The following is a 25,629-nucleotide window of genomic DNA, read 5'->3' on the forward strand; positions in this document are numbered from 1 at the left end:
TACTCATCTTAGATCATTATTTCTTTTCATTTGCTTCAATTCTCTGCTCTCATTTCTTGTACAACCAAGAAAATGCTGCCTTACCTCCTTAGAAATTCGAAGGAGGAAATAGTGTTGCTATATCAGGATCTAAGAAACTTCTCAAAATATCCATGACTTGCCCAGCAGCAACCATCTCTCAGAAACACAGTATTTTGAGCACAGAAAGGGTAGATTCTTGTGAACATATTCTAATCACCATGGCCATTCTAAAATTTATGAGAAATGGCAATCACAGAGCTTCAGGGACTCAGCATCCATGTGAATGTTAATTCTTCTGTAGAAATACCAACCCAAGGAGTTTAACCCTCATTAGAATAAGCTAAATCATTATTAACTTCTAAAGGTTAAAAATAGAGACAAAGGAAGGTAGTTAAATGCATTTTTTTTTACTGAAATCCAGCTAAAATTGTTGAATGTGTCCATCTCCACACAGTGATATCTCTTGTCAGATGAACTGATACTCCAACTCTACTGAGGTTCTCTTATTCTTTAACCCACCCACATAAAGGGGGCACTGCCAATATTCACTTGTGTTCTTTATCTATGCAAGAAACAATAAATTGAGATTCAGCCCTGCTTTCCCAATCATTTAGGACAAGTGGTTTGGACATTACTCCATTACTGTTAGTGAATATATAGGAACTCTGCAGTGAAACTCAGACAAGGCACCATATCATATGGATATATGATATCTTGGATACTAATTCCTCAAGTAGATTATACAGACCCTTGGAAGAAAATTAATTTTTGTGATAGACATACTTTGCTTTGGGCTCTGTGGGAAAAACAAACCTCCGTGGCCCCCATCTTGTCACCAGTCCCTGCTCATAGATTCAGAATTTTTCTTCTACTCCAAACTTCTCCTTTGCAAGTGGAGTTCATCATTTGCTAAAGCAGGTTGCCAGGAGAAGCTGGGAGGAGACTGAGAGAATTTTTTTTAACTTTTATTTAATGAATATAAATTTCCAAAGTACAGCTTATGGATTACAATGGCTCCCCCCCCATAACGTCCCTCCCACCCGCAACCCTCCCCTTTCCCTCTCCCTCCCCCCTTCCATTCACATCAAGATTCATTTTCGACTCTCTTTATATACAGAAGATCAGTTTAGCATGCATTACATAAATATTTCAACAGTTTGCTCCCACACAGAAACATAAAGTGAAAAATGCTGTTTGAGTACTAGTTATAGCATTAAATCACAATGTACAGCACATTAAGGGCAGAGATCCTACATGAGGAGTAAGTGCACAGTGACTCCTGTTGTTGACTTAACAAATTGACACTCTTGTTTTTGGCGTCAGTAATCACCCTAGGCTCTTGTCATGAGTCGCCAAGGCTATGGAAGCCTTTTGAGTTCACCAACTCTGATCATATTTAGACAAGGTCGTAGTCAAAGTGGAAGTTTGAGACTGAGAGCATTTTTAACCAGTAAGATATTAGAATATTTTTGCCAAAAAATGTTCTACATAAAGGATCTCTGCAAGTGAGATCCCAGCAGAAAGAAGTGGCCATCAAAGAAAGATGTACTTTTATCTAAAGGGAGGAGAAAACTTCCAATTTGCTGATGGCCTTGTCTAAGTACTGATGGAGTTTGTGGATTCAAAAGGCTTCCATAGACTTGGCAGTTCATGTCAAGAGCCTTGAATGGTCACTGACGTCATATGTAAAGAGTGTTAATTGTTAACACATGAGTCACTGTACACAAACTCCCCATGCAGTACCTCTGTCCTCAATGAGTTGTATTATGAGAGTTAACTGTAAAACTAGTTCTCAGTTTTTGTATGTGTGTGTGTGCAAATTGTTGAAATCTTTACTTAGTATGGAGTTGGTCTTCTGTGTATAAAGTTGAGAATGAATCTTAATGGAGAATGGGACTGAAAAGGGAGGAGGGGGAGGGGTGGGAGTATCTGTGGGAGGGTGGATATAGAGGGAAAAATCACTATATTCCAAAAGTTGTACTTATGAAATTTGCATTCCTAAAAAAATGAATTAATTAAAAAAATACTAGAAAGGCCTTCCAGAGCTGGGAAAGTAGGTGAGTCCCTTACAGAGAAGGATCTGTGAATAGAGACTGCTGAGACAACATGGGGAAATAACTTCAGAGCTATGAAATGTAAAGGTCCACAGGGAAGGTACTGTCTCCCCTCCCCTCTCGCCTTCAGTAAGCATGAGGGAATGTCCTTCCCCTCATTCCTCTATAAATCCCCCAACCCAAAGAAATGCTTTGTTTACCAGATAAGAACAAGCAAGATAACTAAAGTAGCGTATCTCTGCATATGGCTTTCAAATCATCATCTGAATTACTGAAAAGGGAACTGAATAGAACGTCAGTTGTCTATATTTATGTCTGTTTGCTTCGGGAAATCCTGAGTTTCCATGTGTAGGGTTTGAGTGATATAGCAGGGGATCTCCACTTCCACAAAGCCATCAACTGGCCCAGTATTTTTTACTGAACTTTCTAAACATTTTCCCTTTCCCACTGTAGAGAAACCTGTTAGGAGAGGCCAGAAAGAAGAGTGGAATTATCATGGTTCATTTGTTTTTACAATTGACTCCTTTTCTTTATCAATTCTGCAGATTTGAATGGAGTACAATCCATTCTTCTATGAGATGACTATTCTATCTTACAATCAATAATTATTTCAGAGCTGGGCTCCATGATAATAACCTTATTTGCTTTATTTACAAGTTCTTAGAAACCATTTCTGTGCTTTTCTTCTCCAACAACACATTCGATGAATTGTCAGGAGTATTTTAGGCTATTGTTACTAAAATAGTTCTTGACACTGGGTGTTCAGTAGTATGTGGAGGTGTAAGATTGACTGTAAGTCAGTCCACATTTTGGAGAAGGGTTAACCATTAAGACAATGACAGAGAACCTAGATCATTTTAAACGTTTGGTTTAGCCCCCTTGAGCCACCGAATACACGTAAATACTGTATAATAAAATGTAGACTAAGATTAATGAAAGCATTACTTCAGATTTGTTATTCCACTTGATGGTAGATGTAAAGACTTGTAGATGGAAGTTCTCAAGCAATCAATGCCTCAGAATCAAGGTTATCAGAATTTGCCGTGAGCTCCACCTTTCTGAGACTTAGGATTTGAATTCGATAAATCATGTTTTTGCAACTTTCCAAATAAATACCCAGGGATTCAAAAAGTTTGTAGAAAATATAATTAAAAGATGATTAGTTTGTGAATTTTTTTTGAGGAGTCTTAAAAAATCATGAAAATGAGTACTATGAAAAAAACTATGCAGGACTGGCGTTGTGCCGGAGCCGGTAAAGCTGCTCCCTGCGACACCTGCATCTCATATGGGCGACAGCTTAAGTCCTTGCTGCTCCACCGTCAGTCCAGCTCTGTGCTAATGTGCCTGGGAAAGCAGAGGAGGATGGCCCAGTCCCTGGGCCCCTGAACCCACATGGCAGACCCAGAAGAAGCTCCTGGCTCCTGGCTTTGGTCTGACCCAGCCCTTTTTGAGGAGTGAACCAGCAGATGGGAGACCTCTCTCTCCCTCTCTCCCTCCATCTCTCTCTCTCTCTCTCTCCCTCCCTCTCTCCCTCCATCTCTGTCTCTCTCTCTATCCCTCTCCCTCTCCCTATATAACTCTGTTTTTCAAATAAATAAAATAAATTTTAAAAAAAGAAAGAACGAAAAACCTATGCATGAATTTCAAAAATTTGGAGCACCCAAGTAAACTCATCTTTAATTCCATTTTTTTTCATGAACTTAGTGAACTTCCCTATATATGTTGTGTTGCTAAAATTTTTCTTTTATGGCTCACTTCACTTTCCCATAAAGCACATTTCAATCTCTGTCATTTGTGTGCAATTTCGTTAAAATTTTGACTCAACCTTCGTGACGCAGAGAGAGTAATAGATAGGTATGCCACAAAGTGCCAGCCCTGTTTCATCTTGCCTGGGTTACAAGGCTGTTAAGGTAATGTGTAAAGAGCACGGAGATATTGTGCTTTTGCAATTTCCTGGTTTCAGAACCCGTCTTAAGCAACATGTGGCCTGCTGGTTTATTCATGATTGGTGGTTATGTGTGCCCAATACTCGCTCTCTACTCCTTCCTTGCACTGTCTGCCTTTGACTTTTTAACTTGCTGGATCATTCTGCATCACTTACCAAATATCTCAATGTCCTTAGAATCCCACAAACAAGTAGAAGTTAGTACAGAAAAAAAATACTAACCACCTTGTTATCTGAGCTGTTTTTTGTGGATCAAGGAGTTTAACAAGATTGCATTGTACTAGGATGTCAAATGTCATATCTGTTTTTTAATCCTCTGATCTGTTCTGTAATTCTCGTTTTCTTGAGTACAAGGCACATTGGAAAATCAGTCCTAGGGTATGTAACTTTGAAGGAAACTATTCATTTTAATTTACATTTTAAATATTTCTTATAGTGCTAATGATGATATAATTTCCAGAGATCACAAACCAAGATTTTATAAAAATTGTTTGAGTGTAACACTTTTAAAACTTCCTTCAGTCCAACCATGGACACCAAGAATACGGGTATTCTCTGTTCTTTAGTTATAATTGTAGTAGAAATAGAACTATGGAAAATATCACCTCGAAAATAGTTGTTTGAAATCTCATCCCCCTTTAGGATACTCAAGTATTTTGTTGACATACAGCATTACTGAAATGAAGGATCCATAATAAGTAGACACTTTTCTTGGTATTTTCTTTCATTATCAACACAAATTTATCATGAAATAAACACAAGCGTAATCATTCCTGTTTTATTGGCTGAAGTCCACAACTGAATTAAATTTCAAGTCATAGATGAAAAAACCAGAGGTACAGAGAGTACAAGTGTTTCAGCTTAGAAATATATATTTTTATGACTTTCAGTTACTTAAGAGATGGAATAAAATATTTTCTGGGAAATGTGATATAGTTAGTGGTCACCATGTTGGTTAAGGCACCTGCATTCTATATCAGGGTACCTGCGTGTGATACCCAGTTCTTGCTCCTGACTTGAGCTTTCTGTTAAAAGCAGATCCTTGGGAGGAAGCAGTGATGTCTTAGGGAATTGGGATCCTGCCACCTATTGTGGGAGGTGTGGGACACCTGGATTGACTTCCCTGTTCCTGCCTTTGGTCCCAGCCCATTCCTGAATGTTGAGGGCATTTGGAGAATGAACCAGTAGGTGGGATTTTGCTGTCTCTCTCCCTTTCCAATTAATAATAATTTTTAAAAATAGGCAACTGTATTTTTAAAAGATTTATTTATTTATTTATTTGAAAATCAGAGTTACACAGAGAGAGGGAGGGAGAGAGAGAGAGAGAGAAGAGAGAGAGAGAGAGAGAGAGAGAGTGAGAGAGAGACAATCTTCCATCTGCTGGTTCATTCCCCAGATGACCACAAAGGCTGGGATTGGGCCAAGCCAAAGCCAGGAGCCAGGAGCTTCATCCTGTCTCCCACATAGGTGGCAGTTTTCCCAGGCCATTAACAGGAAGCTGGATGGGATGCAGAGCAGCCAAGACATGAACTGACACCCATATCAGATGCTGACATCACAGGTGATGGCTTAACCCACTATGTCACAATCCTGGCCTCAAGGCTACTGTGTTAAGCCCAAACAAAAAGTCTGAATGCAAGCCTATCACTAAGGAATGAACCATCCACTGTGTTCCAAGTTTTTCCATTGTTATCCTCTGTGTCAGTATTTTGAAAGTACCAGTCTTATAACTCTACAAAATATAATTCTTTTAATATCTGATAGAAAAAAATATATTTACCATAACCTTGGCTAGTATATTCCTTTCTAGTATAAAACAAAAATAACATTTTTTTGTATTTGTGTATTTTTTTGTGTATGTGCATTTTGTATTTGTGGTCAATTGGCTTGATATATTGTCAACTAGCACATAATATGCATTCAATTTAATATTTGTTAAATGAAGTAGTGGGATTTGAACACCAGAATTGACATCAGGAAGAGGAATGTAGAAGTATGAGGGAAGATTGAGAAATAGACTAGTTTATTTCTAATTAAACAAACTACTGATTAAAAATATGGTAGAACGGCCTTTGAACCATGGGATTTAGAACAAAAATCTAGGTTAATTTTCTTAAGTCTGTTTGAATAGAAACAGATTTTCAAATAATCTGCCAGTCTCCCTTTGGGTAAATCCCCATTTCACAGGAAAGCTTGAACTTTTGTTTTTACTTTTGGGTAGCTTGGTTTTGACACAATAAAAACCTTGGGTTTGATGAAAAATGTCTTTCTAAGTCATTTTAGCTGTATCCCAAGCCTATTAAATAAATACTCGGGATACTTCACTTAAAGGGACCATTGGTTCATGAGGTCATCGCTGGAACAGCAATTATCAGTACGTGACATTATAGTTTGTAGCAGAAAGACATCTGGTTAATTGTGGGTTCTGTTAATTGATTTCTTTATTAAATCAGGGCTTTCCAATTTGGCAAAATGTTTTAAAATTATAATATGCATAGTCGTCTACTTTTGAAGTAACCTTCTCGTCTATATTTAGAATGAATGTCTTCCATATGCTATTTTTAGTATTTGCATGCATGATTTCAGTAGGATTCATACTCTTTAAAATCTGGCTTATTTTAGCTTCTAAAAATATTTATTTAGAAATGTAAAACTGACTACACTGAGTACTGTCTTCCTCTTTTTTAAATGATAAAAAGTCAACACCTCGAGTTTTATTTCATGTATTGCCTCAGATATTCTCTTCCCTTTACACATAGAATGTGTGGCAATTCCCATTTTTTAATAAAAATTGAAAAAAAATGAGCTGTGTTTTGAAATTGTGTGGCCCTTATACTAACTGCAGGCCTGTCTGAGTGTGAGATTTGGAAACGTATCTCAGACAGTATGGCAGGGACAGAGCAATGAAGAGTTACCACAGAATTACGTTAAAAAAAAAAAAAAAGCCTCCTTTACCCTTCTAGATGGTGAAGTCATATCCTGACCAGAGGAGGAAGTGGCAGGTCACTGGGCTCAAACTTATCTGATGCTGTGCATCACAGACTGCACACTGCTGACGGTTTTCAGTTGTTTCTCTAACAACCGAAAGCGCGCTCACTAGGAGTAGTCTGAATTCAAAATGCTGAAGAGAAAACCATCCAATGTTTCAGAGAAGGAAAAGCATCAAAAACCGAAGGTAAGGTAATCTCATAATCCCATACAGAATCAAAGAAAACCAGACCTATTTAATGGAAAACAAACAACTGCACACACACAAACACATACACACACATACACACACACTTATTGTGATCACTGTTGTGATCGGTAGCAAATATGGAAGAAATGAAATTGTAAAGCAAGATGTAAAAATTACGCTCTGTAACTTTTGTCTCCAAGGGCATATTTGTTCACTTACTTCTGGAACTGAAATTTGAGTTCAGATTACCAAACTTCATGGAAATCAATTTGGTGATCTCTATTAGAGAGATTGATATAATGAAATCTTTGTGTATATTCTTAATGACTATGAATTTGTTAATGTATGTCTGTTTGAAATTTATCTGTTAAGAGTTTAGTTCTATATAATACATTTAGTTATGAGAAAGTCATAAAGTAGAAATATTTTTGTTAAAAATCTTTGTAATTTTTGAATATTAAAACATCCTTTGGTATGGGGATATATTTTTCCTACTTTCTCCCTTGAAACTGTACTGGAAGGAAGATTGAGCTATGTTTTGAGAAGCAGCAAAATGCCATACAAATTTGAGAAACTGGTAATATATGGGACAGTATTCTGTTCCTTGTCTTGACAGAATTCATCGCTTTTTAAAAAAAGTCGATCATGGTATAACACTGATTAGATTCTGTTGTAGAACTGCAAATTAGATCATTAGTCACATAAAAGAAATTATTTGTGAAATACTGGTATCAGAAATTTCCTCAATGTTTCTATATTTCTTGATTTTCTTAGGTAAATAAAATTTTAATGTGTTTTTGAGATAAATAATAGCGGATTCCAGAAGTCTTTTTAAGGGATTGATTTATTGTCCATTTTTGGTCTTTATTTGTTGGGCACCTGCTTTTAGATAAAAGGTTTGGGGATTGATTCTGACCTTCTGAATTAATGTGTCATTGAAGAGTGTTCAATATTTTTAAAATGTTTGGAAGATTCCATGATACTTGTCTGAAAGAAACTGAAAATGATTTGCAATCTTTGGAAATTGAGCATAAATGAGTTTCAATATTAATTCTTTCTGACAACAAGGATCTGATAAAGGACAGACTAGTATCTTTAGTTAAAAATACAGCTGGTAAGATATGACTTCTGTCTTTTCTCCTAATACAATAAAAATTCACAATAACAGTCTTTAAAGAGTACAAAAAGCACTTTTGCTTCCATTTAAGAAAATTTGGTATAAAACTTACTTGACTAAAGTCAACAAATTATTTGGTTGACAAGAATACATTGTGAGGGCATCACAAAACTATAAGAAACAGTGGTTTTCCTTGAAGTATTTAAAAGTTAAAGTTAGAAAAACAATGCAGACTGTGTTATATAGTGAGATACTGTCATCTTTATGTCATTAAACTATTTTAAGCATGATGCTTTGAATGTAGCATTGCATTTTGACTTAACAGGAGTTACTGTAATGTGAGTACAGTATTGTTTATTTTATTGACTTATTTACTCATGAAATTAAAAACATACTTGATAAAATACACATCTGGGAACAAAATATATCAGAGAAAATATTCACAGTGGAAACATACTCACTTTTGTTTTATGAATTTTCCACTATATTTAGAGAAATGGCTTCATTCTATTTGAATTTAGAGAAATATGTGACTGTGTGTACACTGGTGTGTTTTCACATATTTGCTTTCAACTGGTTTCTTTCTGTTTAATATAGAAATGATAGTTTTCCAATTATTGGAATTGTATATTAGAAAAACTCCTCTTTCATCTTGGTTTATATTTCTTTGCTCAGTAATTTTCTTTGCATAATTTATGAATAGAGAGTGGAATTCATTGGGGATGGCAGAGATGTATACTATGAACATCACTGCAAAAATGGCGATAGGATGAGAATTGGAAATCCCTTCATCTCCTGGAGGAAACGTAGGGGCTTGTACTCCGTTCTCAAAATTCCTGGTACCTGTTTGTTTTCCATTGTAAATGTTAAAATAAATAAAAAGTGACAACGTTTAAAAGTTGAGGGAAATATAATTATCTAGTTCATATTAAGTCCCATGTTTCTGTTTCAGGTTACCTAGTACTCATTCAAAAGCATCATGTTACCTCAATACAAACAATAGAACTTTTCATTTGAAAAGGAAATAAATGGAGGACATTATTATTAGTATTTTCAAGTAGGTCCTGGAGATATGAGAAGGTTAAAAGCATTCTTTAGTATAACATACAGTAATTGATCTTTGATTTCTATTGTATACTCATTTAATTAATATTTTTAACACCTCTGTGAGATGATCACTCTTATTTAATTTCACAAATGAAGTTTCTAAGACAGCTAGAAGGTTACTTACCTAGCACTAGGGTATATTGGTGAAAAATTAGACCCACATCCATAAAATCTCCAGTTTGACTGCAGACTAGGCTTTCCACTCTACTGAGAGGCCTGCTGGCCTTTCAAGTGTACTCTCTTTGTTACTTCTTTTCATTAAACTTAGGTAGCATGCTTACTGCTAAAAAAAAAAAAAAAAAAAAAAAAAAAGATAGAAAAGAAAAAGAAAACTGTGATGTGACATGCTAGAACACTTCGAGAAGTTCATGGAAAGTGAAATTCTGAAAGAAGCTTATTTTGTTGCAAAAAATCTTCAAAATCTATGGATATGGGTCTTCAAAATCTTCATTAGAATAAATACTATGAAAAAAGTTTGGCTGAATTTCAAAAATCTTTGTACAAACTCTTTCAATTCCTTCAATTGGAAGTTACCTTGTATGATCATACTGACATTATTAAAAAATAATAGAACAGTAAGTGTAATTTCTATTTTTGTCTTGTCAGCCAAAAATTAAGGATACTAGGCAAACCATATTATTAAAAGCCTCTTTACTTTGAAAAGTAAAGAAAGAGTAAATGAAACGAAATGCAGGAAGTACATCTAATAAATTAAAAAAAAATTTACTCATACTCAGATATTCAAATTGTTAAAAAAAAATCCCTAATATTGAAGTAAGTAAAACCATACATCTTCCTTTGCATCTAGAATAATATCTTCCATGTAGAAGACATTCAATAAATATGTATAAAATGAGTGAGGCTGGCACCACGGCTCACTAGGCTAATCCTCCGCCTGCGGTGCCAGCACACCGGGTTCTAGTCCCTGTTGGGGTGCCGGATTCTGTCCTGGTTGCTCCTCTTCCAGTCCAGCTCTCTGCTGTGGCCCGGGAAGGCAGTGGAGGATGGCCCAAGTGCTTGGGCACTGCACCTGCATGGGAGACCAGGAGGAAGCACCTGACTCCTGGCTTCAGATCGTCTCAGCGCGCCGGCCGTAGCAGCCATTTTGGGGGTGAACCAATGGAAGGAAGACCTTGCTCTCTGTCTCTCTCTCTCTCACTGTCTAACTCTGCTGTCAAAAAATACAATACAATACAATACAAAATAAAATGAGTGAAGCTTCTTGATTCTACTCTGTATACTAACTACATACCAGTTCAAGTATGAAATATTACTAGTGTTTGTGCCTTCATTATTTTTGGTAACAATTTCCTGGAATGTATATAGTGAAGTATGTGTGCATGTGTGTAAATACAACTGTAATTCTTTTTAAAGATGTATTTTAACAATAATTCCAATATACCAAATGTTATGCATGAATACCAAGGGAAGCTTACTGTTACATAAAAGTAGACCATTGTTCCAGGTTAGAGAATTTTAGAAATTTTGAAAATACAAATGAATAGACCTAAAAAATGAAACTTGGTGACTATGATTAGAACAACTTGACCTTTGCTTGACCACAAGTAATGATCTATTAATAAATTTTAACTTAGTATTTTTTTTTTACTCTAAGAGATTCATGTACCACCATCATTTTAAAGGGAAACATTCAAATAATGGCAGTTCTTGAAATAGCTTTTTTTTCTCCCATTCTTTTTAATCTAAAGTGCATACTAAATGAGACACCATTAGTGTCACAGATGCTAATTTTCACTAGCAATGACTGAAGTGGCAGTCTTTTCCATTTGCATTTGATCCTAGCAATGATGAGAGGTGATGAGTTGATTATGCGCTGTTTTCACTGCACTGCCCGCTGTGCAAATTTATGCTCCTAGACAAGGATGACACATAGTTGTGGCATTAAAGAGCTTTCTTCATTGTTTTTTGTATCAAAACCGTTAAGATATATTTTAACTCTTATCTTACCAGGTAAGAGAAGTTCTCACATGCACTGATGCTTAACTTGAAGCCAAGCACTTGCAAAAGGGATTTCTGTCTACTATTTTATGTAATCTTCTCCACATCTCTTAGATAGGCATTAATTTTTTCTTCTGTTTGCAGGAAACAAAGACATCCATTAGATGTGAAATATTTTGCCCAAGGTATCCTAACTAGTAACAAGAAACTGATTTGAGATTTCTTTTTTGAAGTCTGTCCTTCCCCTCACCATCACTACCTGATTCTTTTCTCTTTTCTAGGGCTTTATAGAATATGAATGGGTAGGTACTCAAGTTTATCCCAAGCAAGTATTAAAAGGTTTAGGGCCAAACAGTTGACTATACTTGAAAAGTGTCCAGCAGTATGCTGAAAGGCAAGAGATAAATGGCAGAGAATGGTGGAAGAGTTGCTTCTCTTCAGATTGGAAATTTATACATTATACCCTATAGAAAGAGTATGAAGTGGCTCTTTGGACTATCAATGTGCCAGATTGGTTAAAAAATAACTTTAACCATCCCTTATCTCCTGAATCTCCCCTTATCTTGCTTTTGCAGCTAAATGACTCCTTTTTCCTAGAAAATTGTGTGCATTTTTAGAAAGAGGAGTAAAATCTGTACTACACTACGTACATTTCCAAATTTAGCATTACCAAACTGATTCATTCCTCCTCCTTTCTAGATTTGAGGACTTTGGTGAACTCTTAGAAACAAAACATTCATATTAGTTTCTTAGCTAATCAGTCATCCATTGAGAATTGATTGATAACGGTACAAGTTCTTAAGCACTCTTTGGTGGTAGATGAAGTTATTCTTGCTTAGCCAGAGTCATTCATTACTGCAGTTAATTCCTTTCCCCCCATCCATGGGAAGAGCTTTGGAAGTTTTCACCTAGTCTGTATTAGTTTGCCAGAGCTGCTGTAACAAAATACCACAGACTAGGTGGCTTACACAGCATAAACGTATGTTCCCACATTTCTGGAAATTGGAAGGTAAACAAAAATGTATTTTCTCACATTTGCAGAAGTTGGGAGGCAAAGGTAAAAACGCTGTCAGGGCTGGTTTCCTCTGAGGGTCATGATCTGCTCAGTGCCTGTCTTCAGCTTGCACGTAGTTGTCTACTTGCTGATTCTGCCTCTGCATACTCGCCTCTGGTGTATCCATTTTGGGGTCTTAGAATCATTGTATTAGGACACCAGCAGAACTGGGTTGGGGTTCATCCTAGTGGCTGCATGTTTAACTTAATTATCTTTTGAAAGGCCTTATTTGCAAATAAAGTCATGTTCTGAGGTGCTGGAGGTTAGAGTTCCATCACATGATTTTGACAGCTCATTCAGCTTGTAACAGTCCATGATCTCCTACTCATCGAAAATGAGGATTTGATTTTCTTTAATTCTTTCCTTTTAATTACCCCAGTTCCCTCTCTAGTTCCAGTTGCCACATGCCCAAAGGCTTCCAGCCCCAAATCTGACCTGAGATCTTCACTGCAGTGCCTCCCTTTTATCTACTTTCTCCAGTCTTTTTTCTTATTCTGCCTTCTCCCATCCAGTTACACCTCTGCTACATCCCACTAGGCTCCCATCCAATGAAAATAAAACATCTGTTCTACCCCACTGAGGAGTGCTATGTTAGAATGATCTGACATATTTTATAAAACTGCTTGTATTTGGTCCAATTACCAAATCTGGATTAGATGGTGTAGGGAAGCCCATGTTCCTGATGCTTTGACACCCCCCACCCATACCTACCATCCCTTAGTCTAGGATGCATTTGCATATTTTTTCCAACACATGAAATCCTATCTGTTTGAATACCGAATGGACCAGAAACCTTCAAGAAAGTCTCCACAAATTATGCAAAAGCAGTGTACTTGGGGACCATCCAACATACGAGGGGCAACAAGAACTAAAGTCAGAAAGAAGTTTTGAGGGTCATGTTTTCCTATTTCCAATCCAGGGGACTTGGAACAGTTGATTAAACATCTTTTGAACCTCAGGGTGGTAGACCTGAAAGGAGGGAATATTAAAGCTTGTACCATAGGGTTAATGAGAGAAAATTCAGTTAATTACCACATGTAATTTTACCAGCCTATACTACAGGCTTATTCTCTCCATCTTCTAATTTTATACTACTTGTTTCATGCCTCCACTCTTCCTGTTGCCAGTGTACCAAACTGTGTCCTCCCAGCTAGATCACCATCATGATCTGAGGGTATGTCTTATTCCTCTTTGCACATCTGGGATTTATGTTGCGAATTCAAGAGTTTCTCCCAGTTTGTCTAAGTTTCATTCTTCGTGTACTCTCTATTACACGTTGGCTTCCTTCAAAAAACCATTTCTAGTACACACAATCGTAGTGATTTCTCAGCATACTTACAATGCATGTGGGATGACTAATGGGTAATACTAGTCATTTATAGAAGTAACTTGCTTCAGAAGATAGTTTGTAAATGGGTCACTGATAAGGATCTGAGCAACACCAACATCTAAATAAAGTACCTGTTTCTAGAATTGGAGGTAGTGAAACAGAACAGTAATCACTGTACTGTAATCTGGCTGAAGGGATCAAAGAGCTTAGCAAAAGGATGGTGCTCTACAAGGAGCCTGTAAGCGTATGGGAGAGTTGACATTTGCCCTGGTGTCAGCAGAACAATGAACAGTAGCTTAAGCAAAATCCCACCTGGCTCAGCAGACTTGTTCACATGGGTGAGAGGTACAGACCAGGCTATCGCAATCGCTGTGGTCTCTAGGGCTGATACTACCTCGTTGACTTTATTATGATTCCACTACATTAATCAAACTTCCAGCAATGATCTGCAGCCTCATGTAGTGCTTGCTTCTTCCAGGGGAGATAATTATTTGATCAGTCAACAGGAATAAGCATTCTTCTTGACAGATGAATTTATCACAGCAAATGAAGACTGGGTATTGCCATTCTTGGTATCTTATCAGTTTGCTTTATCAGTCAGTCGCCCTGAGGTTGTTTATTTCCATGAAATGAAGATTCTGTACTTCTGCAAGTGAGACTAACATTGGGAATAGAGATCTGATCGAAATATTGACTTCCTGAAATGACTGGCCTGAGCTGACAACTGGCCTCTCTTGCAGAAGAAGCTCTACATAAAAAAAAAAAAAAAAAGAAGTAAATAGGAAGTTTCTTTTCTATGTTTTTCATAATATTTGCAGCTGAAATTCTAGGAATAAGATTCGAGATACATTGAGCTTCTATCACATCTTATTTGATAATAGAGATGAGGTACCAGTATAGCTAATTGGTTTAAGAGAGGAAATTGAACTTTTGGAGTATTTTTCCTCAATACTTTACCTAGTTTGGTGATTCAAATGATTTTTAAAAATTAAATAAAATCAACATACTATACAATTAAACATATTCATTTTAATGTTTATATTTTCTTTCTATTGTTGGTTGTCACATAGCCATCATTTTTCTTTTGTTTGTTGATTATTGGTTTGAGTTACTTAACATAGAACATCTATAAAATTGAAATTGTATTAAGATTATGAATATTTCAGTATATAAGTCATTAGCAAGGAAACTTTAAAAATGCAGTTCTTTCAAAGACAAATGTGCTATACTCGTTGGACATTACATTGTAGGTCAAAGGTTTATCAAAAACTAAGTTCATTTCTACCATAGTTATTATATTTCAACACCACTATTAACCTCCTAATATATGAAAATATTCCTTTGGCCAAATCCAAGTTTTTTGAAAGGGAAGTAAATGTAACTGACAATGAAGGAAGTGTAGACTCAAATCGTCACTTCCAAATATCCTCACATGAACTTACTACAATTTTTCCCACCCATTCTTTGCCTGTTTGCGTTTACATATCATATATTTGCCCCACATAAACACGTCTGTTCTTACTAAGAAAAAAACGTTTAAATTCCTAAGAGCAGTGGCAGTGGTGCTGCCTGCGGTGGGAATGTTTATAAGCTTTATGATATTAACTGCGGCACTCAACCTCAGGTAGCATAAAGCATGCAAAAAAGAACTTTCTGTCAGTTTTATTATTTCTAAAAAGGTTCCCCTTGAAGCAGAAGAGTGACCTTGCTCTGCTGAGCTGACATATGCTACTGGATTAATGGCCGGGCTCTGCTGGAGGGAAGCTCACAGAAACTTTACAACCCCAGAAGCTGGGGTTGGCGGTGACCATTAATCAGGGCGACCAAAATCATGCATCAAACACACTCATTTAAAAGTAGTAAAAATGACTCAAAAACAACTTTTTGAGAATTAGCTTATTGTTTGTCGTTACTTGTGTTCAAGGAGATCACTGTATGACTAAAATATGCCTTAGGGAGACCTTTAAAACAAGGTTCTTCCATCCCCAGGGACCAAGGGGATGCAGAGGGTATGTAAGACTAATGACAGTTACAGGGAGTTTTTGTTCCAGAGAACATGATGGGAAAGTTTATTAATGGATCTATTTTCCATATTAATTTTCACACCTTTATTTAATCATGATTTCAAAGTAATGGGTACTTTAGACTTGGCCCCTTAGAGATAATTTTATTTTTAAAACTGGAATGATAGGACGCAGTGATATTAACATGTGACTGGGAAATTTGTTAGATACACTTTCAGAGACCTAATGTTTGAGTCAACGTATTCAAGTATTTAAAATGTGAAAAAAAATCACTATCTATTCTTCCATTGTGTTATTTAATGAAAAATTTTCAAAATTCTTTCTCTCTTTGATTATTGAAAAGAAGAAAAGGCTAGCATCAAAATCATGAGCAGTATCATTCAATTGAACTTAGCTGATAATGTTACTTGATTTTTTCAATGATTTTTGTTTAATGATCTTATAAATTTTTATTTATGCACTTTCATTTTATTTGAAAAGGAGAGAGACAGGATCAGAGATCTTCTACCCATTGCTCCATGCCACATATACCTACAACAGCCAGGGCTGGATCAGGCTAACACCAAGAACTTAAAACTCACCCCCATATGGGTGAGAGGGATGCACCCACTTGATCCATCTCCTGCTGCCTCTCAGGGTATAAATTAGCAGGTAGCTGGAATCAGAAGTGGAGAAGAGACCTGAACCTAGGCACTTCAACACTGGATGTGTATATGTGTATATCCTAAGGAGAGCTTTAGCTACTATGATCAATAATTGCATTACTCTTTTTTTTTTTTTTAACACCATTGGTGATAAACTGATTAGACATAGTTTGTCTTTTATCCTGTACAACTTTGCCTATTGGGTTAATAATAACATATAAAATACATATGATAAAATTCCATTAATGGGTGTTACAAATAGGTGAACTAGGCGCTTGTTAAGAAAACTGATGGCTGGGGCTGGTGCAGTGGTGTGCTAGATTAATCCTCCGCCTGCAGCACCGGTATCCTATATGGGCGCTGGTTCTAGTCCCAGTTGCTCCTCTTCCAGTCTGGCTGTCTGCTATGGCCTGGGAAAGCAGCAGAGGATGGCCTGGGTCCTTGGGCCCCTGCACCCACATGGGAGACCAGGAGGAGACACCTGGCTCCTGGCTTCGGATCGGCGCAGCTCCGGTCATTGCGGCCATTGCGGCCATTTGGGGAGTGAACCAATGGAAGAAAGACCTCTCTCTCTGTCTCTCTCTCTCTCTCTCTCTCTCTCACTGTCTGTAACTCTACCTGTCAAATAAATAAATAAAATCTTTAAAAAAAGCTGATGGATAAGATTATAGTTAATGTAGTAAGACGTGTTGTCATCAGTGTTTCAATTATATTCTTCTGAATAATATTTGGCTTCTTTTCTCATAAGCATCAACATTACCTTTTCTGCTTTAGCCATATCCTACACAAGAGCATCATTTATGCAGAATTGTTTGTTTTTGAAGCTTATAGGATTACTGTAGTTGATATGTGACCATTTAAATATCACTTAATATTTGTTAATAAATATGAAAAAAATATTCAATGGAAAGTTAATTTCTACATTTATATAAAAATGATAATTGTAACTGGAAACTTAAATCATCCATTCTTGGTATTGTCTTGCCTGTTTTAAGGTGCCTAGAAAACAGCATCAGTAATGTGAAATATGCTCAAGTAAGCTTTTTTTTTTTTTTTTTTTTTTTTTTTTTTTTTTTTTTTTTTAGAATTGTTTATTTATTTGAAAGGCAGACTAATGGAGAGAGAGGGAAAGAGAGAGAATCTTTCATCTGCTGCTTCACTCCCTAGACAGCCACAACAGCCAGAGCTGGGCCAGGCTGAAGCCAGGAGTCTCCCACATGAGTGCAGGGGCCCAAGCACTTGACTTGGACCATCCTCTGCAGCTTTCCCAGACCATGAGCAGGGAGCTGGATGGGAAGTGGAGTAGCCGGGACAGTAACCGGTGTCCATATGAGATGCCAGTGTCACAGGTAGTGGCTTTGCCTGCTGTGCCACAAAGCTGGCCCCGAAGCTACTTATCTTTGAGTGGGGGTGGCAAATGCATGAAATACATACTGTATATAGTTGCTCATTCCTCTCTTACCACCTTCCCCCAAATATCCATTATGTTCTGGAATTATTGTAGACATGGTAAATCTCTAAGGCTAAGCCTGAAGGTGACTTCAAAATCTTTCTGAACAATGCTCTCCATGGAACTTTCATCCATTCCAGAGCAAGTATTGAAAATTTCTTGTCAATTTTGGTTTAGAGTCATAGTTCGTCCAGACAATGAGACAATGGAAAATCCTCGTGTAATATATCTGTACCAAATACGAAACACTTTTCTAGTGACTAGAAATTTATTATGTTCACTAGCAACTGTATTTCTTTCACTCACTCCCTTGAAAGTGTGGAAGAGAGTCATATCAGATACTAGATGCAATTTTGTCATCCAGTTACCCTTTTTACATACTTGTATAATGTGTTGTACCACCATTTTGTTGCTTTTTGATACTTTTAGCAATCAACATTTTTTAATTTTTGATTTCTAAGGAGAGTTTCAGTTAAAAACTATACAAGTAAGCTCCTTCAACTGATTTTTTAAGATGGCTAAGCCAATTGAAATTGTATTGATTTCAGCTAATTTCACTTAAAAAATCTGTGATCATTTCAATTGGTCATTCTGTAGACTAACTATAAATGATATAGGTATGTGCATGTGAACATAAAATGACATTAATGTATGAAATAGTACAAACAAGTATTTGTAACTAAATAAATATAAATTTCCAATGTGACATTTACTATATATTGTAATTTCATTTATTTTGTGTATAGAGTCTGCTTATAGGAATTGCTTCTATAGAGTTGCATACCTTTTACTTGACTATGGCTCTGTTTAATTCTCATGATGTGAAATTATTTAGTAAAGGACACCAACAGAGTACACATTACTCCAGCGTAAATTCTTCTCTTATTCATACAGCCTTTACCCCAGTACAAAATTTAGCCATAGAAGCTGCAGCGTGTTTACTCTGAACTACATAACACAAAGCCTATGATCTTTCATTAAACATTAGAAAGTTATCTTTATCGATTGCAATGTGATTAAATTATAATCTGCTTTTTTTTTTTTTTGGCTAACCATGAAATGTATAATTTTGACATTGAACTTGAAGAGTAATGTGAATCATGTCAGCTACTATGCTTTTCCCCAAGCCTCCCAACCATAGGATTTTTCCTTGGAAGTGCTATAGCATTTAGGGGAGGGGCATTCAACACACACTTAATTGGCATCAGCAAATAGTTTCACAGAGAAGTGAGGATGGAAGGTAGCACTTGATCCTGACCCTGAAGAATGGACTAACATTCTTTGAAAGCAAAACAGTGTGAGCAACAGCTTAGAGACATATACGGATGAGTCCATGCTGGTCTGCAAGAAGTGTCAGAAGTTCTGCTAAATCAGATTGACTGGCATTGCCTGATACCGTGGACATCAACAATGTGCCACAAACTGAATTTAAGCTTTATTTTATTGACTGAAGAAGAGTTACTTAAACAGTCTGAACTTCAGTTCTCATCTCTAAACTACAACATTAATTCTTACTTTCAGGTTATGCTTATTTAAAGATATTAAAAGTACATGGCATTGCACAGTACTTGGCACACAGTAAGCTTGCAATAACCACCACAATGATGCAAGCTTTACATTTTGAGAAGGAGAATGCAATATGAGACTTGGTGCTTTAGAGAGGTTAATCTAGAAGTGTGATATTAGATGATTAGAGAGGTAAGACTTTGGGGGTAAGAGCTGACAGTTATTGCATTGGCTCAGGAATTGGCATATGTTTTAGTGTATGTAATGAAAAAATACTTACAATAAATATTTGCATAATTGAATTGAATAGATGTGGAGGCTGGGGGGTATGTTTTTATGGTGCATTACAGTTTGCATTCTGTGTCCAGACTCCCTAAAGAGCGGTGAGCAAATATAAGTCTCCAACAGTGCAGGTGGTAGAACCAAAACCTATACCCACGGTCACCAGGACATGTGCACAGAAGTCCTCTTGTTGACACACCTGTCTTCCAGGCCAAACCCAAGCAGACAGTGACTATGGGCTAGAGCAGCTGTATAAATGGGACCCTGGAGAAATTTGTAAAGATTTGCAGGGAGTGGTGGCATAATACATATTCCATAAGGATAATGAGGAACCGTTTTGTGTACTTGCTTATGAATTCAATAGCTAAGAAAGAGAGAAAGAATGAATAGGAAGTAGGCAATAAAACAATAATATAGGAGTGAGGGGGTCAAATAGAAGGTTTTTTCCCCCCAAAGAAACCTTGTATTTAAGGAATACAAACTTACACATTTCATAAGTACAACTTTAGGAATATAGTGATTTTTCCCACCATTCCGGCCCTCCCACTCCTCCTCCACCTCCCTCTCCCATTCCCAGTCCCACTGTCTGGAAGCTTTTACACTAGTGAAAACAAGAAGTTAAGCAGTTCAGGGTAGTGTGACCATGATCGTATTTTTAAAAGATTTTTATTTATCTTTATTCGGCAAGATTTTAAAGAACTGGTGATATCAAGTGACTGAACTTCTGCCACATTATGCTTTTCTACTTGAAAAAGATATTTAAGATATATTAAAATGTTACTTAAGACATAATCTTGACTAAAATACAGTCTCATAACTTCTATTCAGTTTCTGAAAGTGTAGTATGACTTTCAGTCTGTGGATGCAAAGGAAGTAAAGAGATAAAGTTGTATTTAATGTATGCAGACTTACCTCAAACAGTAGAGTTAGAAACATACCAGGGGATTCGAATTCAATCCCATCGAGGTGGAATGTACCAATGCCATCTCACTAGTCCCAGTGATCAATTTCTGTTCACAATTGATCCTAATGATAGGACTAAGAACCAAAGGGATCACATAAACAAGAATAGTGTCTGCAAATACTAGCTGATAGAATCAAAAAGGGAGAGAATGATCCAACATGGGAAGTGAGATACACAGCAGACCCATAGAATGGCAAATGTCCTAACAGCACTCTGGCCTCAGAATCAGCCCTTAAGGCATGCGGATCTGGCTGAAATGCCCATGAGAGTATTTCAGGCATGGAAAGCCAAGACACTCTGGGGAAAAAAAAAAAAACCTAAATGAAAGATCTCCACAAGTGAGATCCCAGTGGAAAGAACAGGTCATCAAAGAAGGAGGTACCTTTCTCTGAAGGGAGGAGAGAACTTCCACTTTGACCATGGCCTTGTCTAAAAATGATCAGAGTCAGTGAACCCAGGGGGCTTCCATAGCCTTGGCAGCTCATGACAAGAGCCTAGGGTGATTACTGAGGCCATAAACAAGAGTGTCAATTTGTTAAGTCAACAACGGGAGTCACTGTGCACTTATTCCTCATGTAGGATCTTTGTCCTTAGTGTGCTGTACATTGAGATTTAATGCTATAACTAGTACTCAAACAGTATTTTTCACTTTATGTTTCTGTGTGGGAGCAAACTGTTGAAATCTTGACTTAATCTATGCTAAACTGATCTTCTGTATATAAAGAGAATCGAAAATGAATCTTGACATGAATGGAAGGGGAGAGGGAGTGGATAAGGGGAGGGTTGCGGGTTGGAGGGACGTTATGGGGGGGAAGTCATTGTAATAAATATTCTGTACTTTGGAAATTTATATTCATTAAATTTCAGTTAAAAATGTATGCAGAGGTATCATTGATCATTTTAAACATTTGAGCCTTTTTTACTTGTAAGATTTGTTTTGTTACATTTAATAAGCTCATTTGAATAACCAGGTTTCCAGGTTATGGGATCATTCTGTATTGTTTCCTCTTTTACTTTTAGTTTCTTCCCTCCCTTTGAGTCCTCTTTGAGACCATTTTAATTTGCAGAAACCATTTTAGTGGCATATCAACTCCTGAAAACAAAGCTTTGGTGCAGAAATGCTGACAAAATTTAAAAAGAAAAACCTATGATGAAGTCAGAATCTGTACTGTCTTTTAGATATTTTGATACTGACAGAAAAGACACTGAACCAGACAGATGAAGACTACTTTTGTTCTTTGAGTTCAGATGTGTCTTCAAAATATTTAGAGCACTGATACATGTTGGAGCTTTGGTCTGCCTTTATCCAAGGTCAAGTGCAGCACTGAAGGCAAGGTTTTACAGTTCTGGGAGTCTTCTAGCAGTCGGTCCCCTGACATACCACACAACCAGCTTTTGTTGGCACCACATGACAGTGAAATGATTTGACACTGAGGCAATCCTCACAGATTATTTTAGGTGAATCACATTTGTTTCATGCTCTTCAAAAAGGACTCAGCACCTGAAGTAGTGAGAACAATTAAATCCTCGAATGCTTTTTGGATAAAGGCTGACATGTTTATTGAGATTTAGCATTTGATTATAAATGAATATATATACAAGTGTGTTCTGAAACAGAACTCTGATCTTCAAGAGTGTATTACTAACCAACATTCTATGTGCAATATTTAGAAGATGTGAGAACTCACTGGCAAAGTGTGTGTAATTTTAAACTTGCCAGTACATTTCAAAATACTGCAGATGTCTGACTCATATATGCAAATTTTTTCTTTGAAATAAACTGTGAAATTTTTCCACCAGTGCCTTATCCAAAATATTAAGTCATCCTAAAAATGAGATTTTATTTGAAGACCTCAAAAGTTAAAAAAAATAAAGGTCAAGTTCTTCTGGTTTTGGTCATAAGGTTGATTCACATTTTTAAAAAGATATGTCCTAGTTCTCTTTCACGGTGGTCATTGCAGGCTGCTCATTGTCCTAGCAAAACTAGTTAGTTCCATTCTTTCTGTTGAGCTAATTTTTCCACTTTTGTTTCTGCTCAGACAGCAAATTTCTTTGAAAAAAAAAAGCATCAAAACTCTCTAATAATATGATTTGTATGAGAGTGCATCAGTGGAGAATATTCAAAGAGGACTTTTGTTTTCTTTGCAAGTCCTGCTTCCTACAACATCAACCTCATTGAGAAGGATTAGATTATTTCTAAGAACCTTGCCAACTGCACATCATGAAAAGGCACTCTAGTAATGACAGCTGTCAAACAAAAGGAAAAGGGTATGATGAATAAAAGAGAACCCTCAAATTCTTACATTCTTCCTTGCGTTGTGTGGTAACACACATACACACATGTTCAAACGACTGAGTGGTACTTAGCATTATTTTTGTAGAAGCCTAGTAGACTGTGTCAAAGAAGGTGATTTGCATCATGGGAATTGCAGATGGACCTTTTCATCAGAAAGTTGTGCTGAAATGAATTTAGAAAACAAAACTTTATTATATCCTTCACTGCCTATATATCCAAATAACTATGGCCTAAAAACTATTATGATATTTTGACAAATTGATTCCTTAATAAAAGTATGAGATCATAAATATATATACTCCAGTGAGAATATACTCCAGTGAGAATATTTTCAATAGGGTCTCCGAGTTGTTTTCAAAGCTTATTATTTAATGATATGACATTATTTCTGTACACATTTTTTTATTTCCTGTCCCAAGCCTCAGTGGAGACCTGATGCGTTTCAGTACAAATGTGTTTCACATCTACTATTGGTACCAGGAGTGTCATGATACTCTGTTTGTCATTGTTCCAGATCATTTCAGTAGACACATATTTTTAACAGAATATATATCATGAATTCTTATTGATGTTTTCAATTGAGCTTTGAGATTGCATGGCTTTATTTAAGCATTTGATGTTATATTTTAAATTGCTTTCATCATATACTGAAAATCTTGATTCCAATATCATTAACATCATTACTTAATTTCATTGTCATATCATGTGTATATACATAATTAATAATAATATGATTACTGAACAAGTTAATATTTGACTTGTCATTGTTTGTTCTTGGGATATATCCTACTATGTATTGACAGTCAACTTACTGTGTTTTTAATAAACTTAAAATAACATCTCTCAAGCCACCAATTCCATATGGAATTATGTTCATTAATTTTGATTTTGATTTTTTAGGGACCATTTCGTATTTTGATTTCATTTTATTTATATATATGTGAAATATTTACATGGTTTAGACATCAAATATACAAAGCAGGGTGTATTCTGGGAAGTCTTTTTTCTTTCCTGTCATCTTCTCTTTGTTTATTTTGCTTTATATCTCTAGGAGGGAAAACAATATTTACCTGCCTGTATTAAAATACACATAGTTGTACACTTAGAAATGGTGGCTACTATGTACATTGTTGTCCATGTTGCTTTTTCATTTACACTATATACAAAATCATTCCATTTGCATTACAAAAACGCATTTTTATCTTTTTAGATACAAATTTCCATTGTGTAGATTGATCATGTATTACCCATTCAGTACCCTCTAAATAAACATTGAGGTTTACAGATTTGTGATACCATAAAAGTGTTACAATGAATATGGGTATGTAAATCAATTCATATCCAAGTATATGTCTGATACAGACATCTAGAAGTGGAATTGCTAGGACAAGGGGAAAATGTATATGTAATATTTGTAGATATTTTCAGGTTTCTCTGTTATTGGTGTGCCACTTTACAAGTCCATTTCTAACTGCACAAATAAGGACTATATATATATTTATACAAGGTATAAAGAAAGAATACAATCTGTCAACAAACAATTATTTAAAATATATATTACCAGCCGGCGCTGTGGCTTACTTGGCTAATCCTGCGGCTTTCTTGGCTAATCCTGCACCTGCGGCACCAGCACCCGGGGTTCTAGTCCCCATTGGGGCGCCGGATTCTGTCCCGGTTGCTCCTCTTCCAGTCCAGCTCTCTGCTGTGGCCCAGGAGTACAGTGGAGGATGGTACAAGTGCTTGGGCCCTGCACCCGCATGGGAGACCAGGAAGAAGCACCTGGCTCCTGGCTTCAGATCGGTGCAGTGCGCCAGCCATAGCGGCCATTTGTGGGGTGAACCAATGGAAGGAAGACCTTGCTCTCTGTTTCTCTCTCTCTTACTGTCTAACTCTGCCTGTCAAATATATATATATATATATATAACCATTTTAATTTAAGCTAAAATTCCTATTGATAGCTATTTGTTTATATAATAATTCTGTGTTGATCAGGGCTTCTGCTATAAGATAATATTTGGTAAGTCCAATCAGGATTATAAAATGGAAAATTATCAATCTTCAAACACATTCTAACTTATTAAGGGCTATTATCTAGGAAGCAGGCTTTGCTTCCACATGATTCACATTTACGTTAGAAAACTTGACAGGAGTAGATATTATAAATTTGCTCATTGTCCACACTTCATACTAGACATTAGCCCCTTTTCATCATAATCCATAACCCATACATTTTGAACACATCTCAAAAAAGTCACTAACTTTTAGACCAGAGAATAATGAAATTTTTAATTGTCCTTTTAAATACTTCCATTTGCTTTTTAAGGGTGTCTTGGCATGGATTGATACATTCCTATGTCTTATAAGCTGTTGAGTGATTAGCAAAGAGATGACTGACAAAGCTCAAAGTAATAGTCCTATATCCTTAAACCGCTGCAACTGAATCTGCATTTCTTTATTGATATAATGGGGGAGAATTAATTTTAAAAGATGGTAACTATTGATTATTTAATGGAAGATGATAGTGCACAGAAATACTGAAGCGAATCTATTCTCATTATCCAGTAGTGCAAATCACACTGTAATCCTCATTAATATTCAGTGTGCAGTGGGCAGGTTGGATATAGGCTACAAAACTGACCTAGGCACAGGCTCTAGTCGGTTATAAGAACATGTTAAATACATACAAGAGGAACAGCTT

At 36.4% G+C, this 25,629-nt stretch overlaps 1 protein-coding gene across 3 annotated transcripts in view; it reads left to right on the forward strand.

Moving 5' to 3' along the window:
- SAMSN1 (SAM domain, SH3 domain and nuclear localization signals 1) overlaps positions 1-25,629 on the forward strand; it is a 169,875-nt gene that overhangs the window by 104,980 nt on the left and 39,266 nt on the right. The window contains exon 1 of one of the 3 annotated variants that reach the window (XM_051859453.2): positions 7,007-7,195. The exons of the other annotated variants lie outside the window; for them this stretch is intronic. Coding sequence (XP_051715413.2) covers positions 7,139-7,195 — 57 coding nt within the window. The 5' untranslated portion in view covers positions 7,007-7,138. Of the gene's footprint in view, positions 1-7,006; positions 7,196-25,629 lie in introns of those variants that run through there. 3 annotated transcript variants of the gene reach the window in all.

The sequence above is a fragment of the Oryctolagus cuniculus genome, chromosome 4, assembly GCF_964237555.1.
Source record: "Oryctolagus cuniculus chromosome 4, mOryCun1.1, whole genome shotgun sequence".
In the NCBI taxonomy this organism is placed as follows: domain Eukaryota; kingdom Metazoa; phylum Chordata; class Mammalia; order Lagomorpha; family Leporidae; genus Oryctolagus; species Oryctolagus cuniculus.